This window comes from Lissotriton vulgaris, chromosome 9 (assembly GCF_964263255.1).
Source record: "Lissotriton vulgaris chromosome 9, aLisVul1.2, whole genome shotgun sequence".
Taxonomy (NCBI): Eukaryota; Metazoa; Chordata; class Amphibia; order Caudata; family Salamandridae; genus Lissotriton; species Lissotriton vulgaris.
This window is the reverse complement of record NC_141697.1, coordinates 267,276,768-267,287,638: the sequence shown is the minus strand read 5'-3', so window position 1 is coordinate 267,287,638 and position 10,871 is coordinate 267,276,768. Positions and strand designations below refer to the sequence as shown.

Genomic DNA, 10,871 nt, shown 5'->3' with positions numbered 1-10,871 from the left:
CGGGCAGAGAGAGTGCGGCTCTGTCCTCGTACCGCCCGTTGTCTATGTTGACGACGGACTACAAGATCCTCAGTAAAATTCTGGCCAACAGACTGCTGATACACATGACAAGCCTTGTTCACGATGACCAGTGTGGTTTCATACCGACACGCAACACCACTCATAACATTCGCAGACTTACGAGACTGATGGGTGCGGACTGGCCGGGTACCGTCTCCCCATTTGTCCTCTCCATTGATATTGAGAAGGCATTTGACAGCCTTGAATGGGGATACTTGTATGAGGTGATGCGCCGCTTCGGGCTGGGGGACGGATACATAAACTGGACCAAGGTCCTGTACACCGAGGCGGTAGCGAGGGTTCGGGTGGGCACACTGATCTCGAGACAATACCCGATCAGGCGTGGCACTAGACAGGGTTGTTCCTTATCCCCGCTCCTATTCGCATTGGCGATGGAACCCTTCGCTGCGGAGGCCAGACTGGGCCGCCACTACGCAGGTTTATCATTTAGGGGAAGGCCGCACTTCATCTCCCTGTATGCAGATGACCTGCTGATGTTTCTGGCCGATGCGGGCCCCGAGCTCCAGGGGGCGCGGCAGCTACAGGGGCAGTTCGGCCGGTTGTCGGGCCTGAGGGTCAACTGGCCTAAATCCTGCCTGTTCTCCCTGAGGCCGGGAGAACCGTGCCCACTCACTGCTCAGGAACTCCGGTGGGAGCCGCGTTGTCTGCACTATTTGGGGGTCTATGTTTATCATACCCCGACCGACTTACTGGACGGCAACATCACTCTCTGTATTAATGCCCTGCGGGGGTCCATGGACTTCTGGGCGACTCTGCCGCTATCCCTAGCTGGTAGAATCTCCCTGCTTAAAATGATAGCCCTGCCCAGGCTTTTGTACTATTTTAGGACACTCCCGGTATGGATCCCGAGCTCTGTTTTCAAACGCCTGAGGTCGTTGGTCATAGCTTTCTTGTGGGGCACGGGAAGGAGGCGCATAGCGCTCGACACTCTGTTGCGCCCCAAAGATGAAGGAGGTATGGCGGTGCCGGATTTTGAAGGGTATTACCTAGCCGCGCAGCTGCAGATTTTTACCCAGGAGGTGGCGAGAGTATATAGAGGCCCCGAGGATGCGAGAGTGGAAGGCACCCCGCGGCACGTTCTGGCGTATATTACGCTGCACCAGAAGCTCCGGGTGGGAGACCTGACGGTCGAGGAGCAGACGTTCCGGCTATGCTGGGACCGGGCCCGTAAGCGGGCGGGTGTCCGCCTTATGTATGCCCCCGAAATTCCACTGGGGATGGTCACCGCCCTCCCACATGGGGGCGACTGGTCGCGCCTGCTAGGATGGGAGGAGGCGGGAATACAAATGCTGGGAGATCTCTACGAAGATGGGGTGTTGCTGCCGTTCCAGGACCTGCAGGAGCGATTTGACCTTCCGAGGGGCGACTACTTACTGCACGCAGCAGTCACGGGTGCTATGCAAGCCCACTGGGGGGAAGGGCTGCAGGAGCCGGGCACCTCGATGGCCTGCCAGTACACTATGATGGCGGCGGGAACTTTTAAGGCTGTCACGTGCTTGTACTCTAGGATGCAGCGGGAGGCCTTGCAGCCTTTGGCAGCCCTGAAGGCCAAGTGGGAGCTGGACCTTCAAGTGGAGATACCTGACACGACCTGGGGCCAGTTGCTAAGGCGGGCACGGAGGAGCTCCAGAAATGCCAGGTTTCAATTAATTCACTTTTATGTCATCCACAGGGCATACCTCACCCCCGGGAAAATCCAACAGTATTTTGGGGTGGCCGACGCTGCTTGCCCCAGATGTAACACAATTGGGGCGGATTTGGGCCATATGCTATGGGATTGCCCCTCTCTGGGAGACTATTGGCAGGACGTTGGGCGGGCCCTTAACGGCGCGACAGATAGGGATATCCAGTTCACTAAAGCGGTGGGCGTCCTTCACTGGTTCCCTCACACACCTAGGAACAAGACGACTAGTAAATTTATAGATTTAGGGCTTATTCTGGCCAAGCGGGAGATCACGAGAAACTGGAAGTCCAGAGTGGGACCCACGTATAAAAGATGGTATGGGGAATGCCTGAGATGGGCCGCGTGTGAAAGTACTCTACGGTACCAGATGGCCTGGAGGTTGAATGGCGAGAAAGCTCTGGAAAGGGCGACTGCATGGGAAGTGATGGTGCAGGCGCTCCGTGATATGGATGATGAGGGGCAGGAGGGCGAGAGCGAACCGGACCGGGCTGACCCTATCACTACACAGGAGAACACACCTTAGCGAATGACTACTTCCTCCTGCAACACACCAGACACTTTCACACTGTTAACCCAGCGCAGAGCGACCACGGGGGAGGGTGGGTAGGAGGCTGGTTTTGGAAGGTGTTGGGGTACCGAAATTTGGGGAGGGGGAGGGGTGAAAATCACAAAAGCAACCCAGAGATATTTGCTTAATGTAGCGATCAGACATTGTAAGGAGTTACGAGAAATGATCAGGGTTGAGGTCACCCACACCGAGGTCAAGGTGACCCCCCGGATGGAGAAGGACTGGACCAGACTAATCTTGTACATGCTGTATATTTGCTGATGATGATATTGTCTGTACATTTCTATTGGTGATGCAATAAAAATGACGTTAAAAAAAAAAATGGTTCCTTTTCAATGAAGCTGGTTTTATACAGGACCAACATTTTTCTAGAGATCTTTGCCAGATAGTCTGTACGTCTAAGTCTTGGTCAGGCATATCTTTCCTCCATGTTACTTCCGGACCTAAAAAGTCTTCTTCTCCTGCCCCGATGAGAGCCCAGTACCATTTTGATATTTCTTTCTTTACTGGTGTTATTTTTATCATTTCGTTTTCAAGATTCTTGTTGCCCCTTTTTCCCTCTGGTAGAGAATTAGCCCAACTGGTTAGTTGATAATATTTGAATTTTGATAACTTGGCTTCAGTAATTACGTATAGTTGGTCCCACGTGATTATCGAGTTTTCTACAGCAATCTTGGAGAAGGTGTGATTCGCTCTCATTTTGATATTTTTTAGGAGACATCCTCTTTAGAAGGCATACGTAAGTGCTCACCAGACAAAGCATGTACCTCCGATGACCTATGGTGAGTTTATTGTGAGCTTTTTTAGGTGGTTCACGAGACATATGTCCCTCAGCTCTCTCACTTTCTCTATTCTAGGACTTCCTTGACTTAGGAGAATCCTCATCCTCCTCGTCAGATAGAACGTCTCTTGGCTAGAGCTTTTAAAGCCATAACAGGAGCCTCCCCTCTCTATCCTTTAAAGGTTTTGAGGAAAAAGTGCGGCAAATTTTACAGTCCTTTACCTTATGAGAAGGGTAGAAGCAGTAGATGCAGTCCTTGTGTGTATCCACAGAGAGCAGCCTCTACTTGCCACAGGTCCCACAGGTCTGAAAAGACATTTTTTGCCTGAATCTGACATTTCAGCTAATTAGATTTGAATAACAAATAAAGACATTCCAAGAAATACTTTTTTATCTATTTTTCTGACAAAATAATATGGATAACTGCACAGGACTCAGATAGACTCACTTCACATGATGTGCAGTAGAAAATCTGAGGGAGTGAAGCCTCCGTGGGGAGTGTGCTCGAGGGTGCTGTCACCTGATTAGCTGGAATTTGGTTCTTTTGTAGTGATGGCGATAAGTTAATTAAATGAATGCTTCTTTTAGCCTCTATGGGCTATATTTGACCTATACTTCTTTTAAATGTACGTGGACGACGGGGAATGATTCAAGCATGTGAATCTATGAAAGATCCAATTCTGGAGAATTTAAAGCACCCCATTGCTTCTTAGCTATGAACGCACTATATAAACACCAATACATACATATATACATACATACATACATACATTTCTGTTTAGCTACATTTACAAACCTATGCTCATCTATCCTGGGCCTTAGCACAAAAATGACTGTTCTCTTACTTGGCTTCCTTACTGGGAAAAATTACAAAGAAGTATATGCAGAAGAGGTGAGGTTTAGTCCCCTTTACTTCACCGCATTTATTTCTCACATCATTATTCGCAACATTTATGTTCATTAATTCAGCAAATGCAATCTGTTTAAGATAGTTTAATTGTATTTGACAATAATTTCTGCCTGAACACATCAATGGTGTTAGCGTCAGCTTTGATTTGTTTCTTTTTGCTGCAGTGACCCAGCACATGTACTATAGACAAGAAATATCACTTCATCCTCGGTCTATGTACAAGAGATATGGCTCTGGCCCCAGAAGCAATATTTATATACAAGAAATACTGCAGGCCTCACACACACTTTATACACAAGAGATATAGCTCCTCCCACTGTCTGTACAAAAGAGTGGCTCTTGCTTTAGTCTGTACATATTAACTTTGACGACTTTGTGCACAACATATGATTCTAGCCACAGTATATACATATTAGTTTTGCTCTGAACTCAGACTCTTCACAAAATATACGGCTCAGGCCGCAGTCTGTACATAAGTATTACATACACAAGTGAACTGGCCTGGGACTTGGCCCACACATGATATGTGGCTCCAGCTGCAGTAAATGAATGTTACATTTGGTTATACCTTTAGTCTGTACACGTCTTATGGCTGGGTCTCAGTTTATACAGCAGCTATAAGTCTTGCCGTGGAGTGCATAAACAATATATGATTTCATCATCAGTCTGTATACAAGAGATTGGAGTCAGGCCTTGAGTTGTACAAATGGGATATGGCTCTGACTGCTGACGAAATTTAGCTTAAGTCTTGCTTGTGGTCCATACATAGGATGACTTGGCTGAAAGCTAATAGTTAATTTCAACTAAACACTGTCTCACAAAGACTGCCATGCACCCTGCGGTTCTGATAAATATGAGGTGGCATGAGGGGTTTTCCTTTGTATCTTCTGGTGGTTAGGTCTGCGGTGGGGCTGTCCTTGTGGGTTACGCGGAAGAAGCAGATGTTACATCAGTTGGGATATAAAACAGTCGGCCATGTAAGTGATGTAGACCATGCAAGGGGCATCATTTGTTGTATGAATAAAGTAGTTTCACACTCATTGTAAGTTAGGAGAAGTTGATAATGCCTTATGGAGTATAACTTGAGGGTTGCTGTGAGTGGTTTACCTGCAGGTGCCCATCACTATGTCGAAGTCTCATAAGCCTTGGTACAGTGTCAGCCTTGGCTTCCCCCACCTTCACACAGAAGTCCATTGCTTGGTAGCCAGGCTAAAGCTGTATACATCTCCATAAATGTACATTCTGTTACCCAAAAACATGTTAGGGGACGACAGCTACATATGGGAAGATCATCTGTAGAAAACAACCAGTCTTTGAGGCGGAGAGGGATTTGCATTGGGGCATGGGGTACAACAGCCAGACCAGTGAGAATAAAGGATGACATGGGATTGAGAACACCAGGGATGACAGGTACTGTGACCTAAGACTGCTGTGAGTAATGGGGTCCTGTGACCTTAAGCAGACATATACAATGAGCTTCCCCACGGCCATGCTGTTGGCATATCAACCTAAACACAGTTGAGGATACCAGAGTCAGCCAGATCTAAATTGTTGAGGCGAATGCTGTCAGCATCTGCCATGTTCTTAATGATGTAAGTGCCACAACTGAGATGACCCTCCTAGTTGAAGAACCTGCTGTTCTTCATCACTTAGATTACCCAGAGCATGCCAATGGAGGGCCAGTCATTATGTCATGGCATCTGTTGTTAGGGTCGCAGAGGCCTGTAATGTTTGAGCAACACTAAGTGATTGGTATGTCTGGTCCACAAACTGGAGTCAACTCATTGCCTAAAGACCAAGGCCCTGAAGTGAGTGGACTATAGTACATGCTGCAATCTCAAGGTATCTAACTGAACGAGGAACAGCAACCCACATTCACCCAACATATCAGATGCCAAACCCTCAAGAGCACCAACACAGATTGTGATACCACCGATGGTACTGGGCGTCCTGGAATGACCGTTCCTGCAGAAGCAGGTTACGTCTCCAGATCTTCATTAGAGACCCATTGATGTCTGTCCCTTTCCAACTGGATTCTTTTCAAATTCTCAGCACTTCCTTCTTTCCTAATGAAAAGTCCGCCTGACCAAGGAAATGCAGCTTTATGGGGCAGAAGCGGTTTGTACATTTGAGCAGCACCATTGATAATTCATAAGTCATTTTCTTTTAGAAGGGAGTGGTTGGCAACCAAACATGGCAGATTATTTTCTTGGTTTGTTTTGTTCAGATTTCTTGCCATTCCTGTACATTTATAGTTGTTATTGGTCGCCTGACAGTCTAAGAGTAAGGGCAAGGTCTGGTGCAGTGTCAGACCTTCGCCTCCAACATTTCCAGGAACAGTTTGTGCATGGGGACCTTCCCTTGCAGCTTGATGCTGTAGAAGTGCTGTACGGCCTTGGCAGCGGTCTGCCGCAGAAGAGGAAGTGTCAGCAGAAGTTTGCCAGCCCTGCGGGGCTCGTCCTGGTGCTGGCTATGCTCATAGTCCTGAAGGGCCTCGTGGAGAAGGTCTTGTAGCTTCTGGACACTGTCCACATCCTCTATATGCATGGAGTCTAGAGGAAGAGTTCAAAGGACAAAGGTCAGCATAAACTACATACACCATTGGCATAAAGCATGACTTGTAGAATATTGGTTATACTAGCATAGTTGGACAAATTATTTTGATGTGTAAGGAATAGGTTCTTACCCGTAACTCCAGTTCTCTCGTATGGGTATTTCCATTATAGTCATAAGCATTTGAACAGTCCCGCCCATGTGCAGGTACCATAGAGCACCTCTTCAATATGTGTGTGTAAGTGTAAGTTTTTGCCTTTCTGCAGGAAGGCCTGCAAAGACACTTAAGAAAAAGACAGATTATACAGCCTATATACATATGCTATAATGGCCGAATTACTCAATAGTAAGTCATAAAAAGGGCCAGCACAAGGTAATTGTGTACAATTTTAAGACATTTTTGAAAATACCAAAAATGCCCCCAAACACCCTTTTTATGATAGAGATAGAGATGAAGGAGAGCAGGACAGAGTAGCCTCATAGGCTGTCACTATCGGGCTAAAAAGGAAACTGCACCTTTAAGAACCCATAGACCACCAATATTCTATCATGCTCATCGGGTGGAAATTGCTTCAGTTCTTTTTGAAGGCAATACAATAGCATATGGATATTGCTTGAACACATGTATCCATTCCACCGGGGAGGAGGGAGAGTTGCTTATGACTATAATGGAAATATCCCTATGGGAGAACTGGAGTTACAGGTAAGAAACTATTTGTTCTCTCATAGGGGATTTCCATTTATAGTCATAAGCATTTGAATAGAATAACAATCCTATCCCCACTGAGAGCGGTCGAGGGGACAGAGGCTGAACCAGGATGGTCAAGCAAAGAGATTTCTGAAGGAAATGTATCCTACTTGAGCGTCAGCTCTAACATTAGAGGCCAGGCAGCAAAACTTGGTAAATGTAGGAACAAACTGCCAAGTGCCTCTTATAGACATTTGTAGAATGGGTATGTTCCATAATAAAGGAAGAGGAGCAGCTCTAACTGCAGCGACGAGTGCTGTAGGCTTATGTGATAGTTTTTTTCTTTTTTGGCAGAACAAAAAGATGGAAAATATTATCCATCTGGAAATGGAGTGGATGGACGTTGCTAAAATCATACGACTGGCACCCTAGTAGATAAATTATGGTTTCCATCTGCAGATGCCTGTTGTTTTAATGAGATAGGCTTTGCAACCTCCTCTTACATCCAGGCAAAATAGAATTCTGTCCACTGGAGTAGAGGGATTCTGAAAGAATGCAGTTGACATGAAAGTCCAAAATAGTTTTAGGGAGGAATATCGGATGAGTTCAGAGAACCGGTTTGGTAGAGGAAGATTGTGAATGGTTTGTGAGATCAAAGTGCTTGGCTTTCTCCAACCTTGCAAGCTGATAAATTCACTACAAGGGCAGCTGTATTCCAAGAAAAATGTTGCAGGGAAGCTGAAAAGTATGATGCGTAAGACGAAAAAGAAGAATGTGAAGCTGTCAGGGAGGTGAAGGGCACCTAAGGACAAAGGGGCATATTACCAACAACTAGCGATAATTTTTGTCTCTAACTTGTTTAGAGACAAAAATTATCGCCGCACATCGGCGATTTTTATCGCAGATAAACCTTGCTATTAACAAGGTTTATCGCAAATGCGATAAAAAACGGCCGAAATGCATGAATATCGCTGAAAAGTCAGCGATATTCATGCATTATCGAGCAAATGCTCTTAGCCATGTTATCCACCTCCCATTGGATAACATGGCTAAGAACTGCTCAGGGCAGGTGTTAGCTTTTGGAGATATTCGCGCTTAGCGCGAATATCTCCAAAAGTTGGTAATAGGAGATAGCGATGTTAGGGACTGTTTCCAGTCGCTAACATCTTGGCACGCCCACTTTGCATGTCATTAGTGATAAATATCACTGACATGCAAAGCAAGGCCCAAGATGGTCGCTATCTCCTATTAGCTGTCACTAACTGGTGTTAGCGACAGCTTGGTAATAGGGAGATAATTTTATCTCCGCTTTCTTGGCTTTTAAAGCCAAAAAAGCGGAGATAAACCCCCTTGATAATATGCCCCAAACTTCTTTAACTGTAGTAGAAAAAAACATGAGGATGGTTGGGGATGGGCAGATTCTGTAGGCAGAAAGAGCTGCCAGGAGAACCTGTATTGAGGGAAGGACAAGCCAAAGATAGGCATGTGGAGGAAATATGGAAGGATGACATTTTCTTGGCATGATGTAAGATTCACAATACCATACACAATCTGTGTACTATTCGAAGACCTAGGCAAAAGAAGCGGAAGACTACTTAGTCTCTTTGAAGACATGTATGCAGTGTGCAACAGATTGAAGAGACCGTAATGCAGTAGCTGAGAAACAATCCTGTCAAATCCAGAGCGGAGAGAATGGGGTGTATCATCGAGCTTCTGAACTATGTTTGTAGGTTTGGTCTGCATGGCAGCTTGAGAAGTGGACAGAGAGACCAAAGAAGGGGAAGCGTGAATCACCTTGGGTGTGGCCACTTCGGAGGAATGAGGATCATCTTTATTTTCAATTCAGACTATGTGATGAGGACTGTAGTGATAAGGTAAATCAGAAGAAAGTGTGGGGAAATATGATGGAGAAATCAAGCCATAGGACATTCCAAGTGTACTTCAGGGAAGTATGCTGAGGAGAAGCTTGGGTATTGTTTGGTTTCCACAGTGGCGAAGAAGAATATAGTTGGAGTTCCTCACCTTTGGAAAATGTTTTGGACGAAGTTGTGGTTTGTTTCAGAAGTCTGTTGAGAGAGTCTGCTTGAACATTTTGTACCCCTGGACTGAAAGTGGCAGAGATTGTGAGATATTTGTCTAGAAGCCGTTTCCAGACCGTCTGTGCCTTTGAAAACCAGGATTTGGATTTTGTCCATCCCTGCATGTAGGAGTAGTACAAGGATGAGAGAATCGGCAAGGAGTAAGAACTAACACAAAATACCTTTAGTGACGGAGGGACTGCACGTAGCTCTAGGAAATGGACATGGTATGTTAAATATTTCCACAACCAAATGCCCTGGATTTGAAGGTGAACCATGTGGGATCGTTATTCCAGTTAGGGGGCATGTGTGCTAGTACATGGAAAGGAACCTCCTGATGAAATGGATTACCGTAAAGAAGAGTGGTCGGAGCCAATATGACAGGGAGATATTCACATATAGGAAATGTTATTTTGTATTCTAAATCACACGAAAGTTGTTACACTGCTCATCGAGACATCCTTGCAGAGGTGAAAAGTGGAGATGGGCATTTGGATCCAGGAGGCATTCTAGCCGAGAGAAAATGTTGTAAGCGGTGGATGAGAGGCTTTTAGCGAGTGAAAGTTGCGCTCCACCTCCAAAAGACACCCTTTTGTGTCGGTGAAAAGGTCCCAGATACTGAAAGTTTTTAGTCGGGACTGAAAAGACTTGGTGAGATTGATCTAAAGACCGAAACCTTTCCCAGTGCAGATGTAAGGAAGCTGAGCCTCTTTAGATGTTGATGTACTACTGTGTGCACTTTGATATACTCAGAGCCTACCAATGATCCCACCTGGTGACTTGCCATACCAGTACTAACTGAAGGAGTACTAGGGGGATTTTGTTTGAGGGGACAGGCAGGGTCTCCAAATCAGGGAACATGCTATTTACAGGTGTAAAGTAACCTCATGTAGGAATATGTTGTGTTCCCTGAGATGAGCAGTTACAAGTGCCTTGCTCCTGGAGACAAATTTGGGTGCAGCTTAAGGCCAAATGGAAACAATTGATCTCTGACAGTGATTGTTGCCCGAGAAACCTCAAAATTTGAAATGAGTCTTGGTAATTGATACGTAAAAGTAAGTGTTTTGTAAGAGGATGGAGCAGAGCCCATCTCAACGGCCCGCTTGCGAAAGTTTATTCACTGGATATTTGTGAGGACCAGAATGAAGTGAAAAGAAAAAATTGCCACAGCAACCTTTTGAAGGCGGATGTTGACTTAGGCGTGACGCTGCTGAGGAACATATATGTCCAGTGGTAGAAAATGAGAGATGCTTCCCTTTTCCAGAAATAACAGAAGAGAGGAAAGGAGAAAGTTATGGCTTAGTTCTAGGAAACATCCTGTGAGGCTCTTAAGAGAATTCACCAACTTCTGAAGAGAATTCCAAAGTACTTTAGCATATATGCGTGGGAGAATTGCCTTCCCTGGCTGGATACCGAGGAGGCAGGAGAATAGCATAATGGCCAGCATTTAACTGATTTAACTGAAGCTATGCAGGGAAGAAGAATGGGAATAAATCCAGTGTAGGCTGTAAATAGCCCGGAACGAACG

General features: G+C 45.7%; 1 protein-coding gene across 2 annotated transcripts in view; it reads right to left on the bottom strand.

Annotated features, from left to right (window-relative positions):
• Positions 1 to 5,339: 5,339 nt before the first annotated feature.
• ESRRB (estrogen related receptor beta) overlaps positions 5,340 to 10,871 on the bottom strand; it is a 240,361-nt gene continuing 234,829 nt past the window's right edge. For both annotated transcript variants that reach the window (XM_086936617.1, XM_086936618.1), the window contains exon 7: positions 5,340 to 6,576. In XM_086936617.1, the coding sequence (XP_086792743.1) occupies positions 6,332 to 6,576 (245 nt within the window). In that variant the 3' untranslated portion in view covers positions 5,340 to 6,331. The remainder of the gene's footprint in view (positions 6,577 to 10,871) is intronic.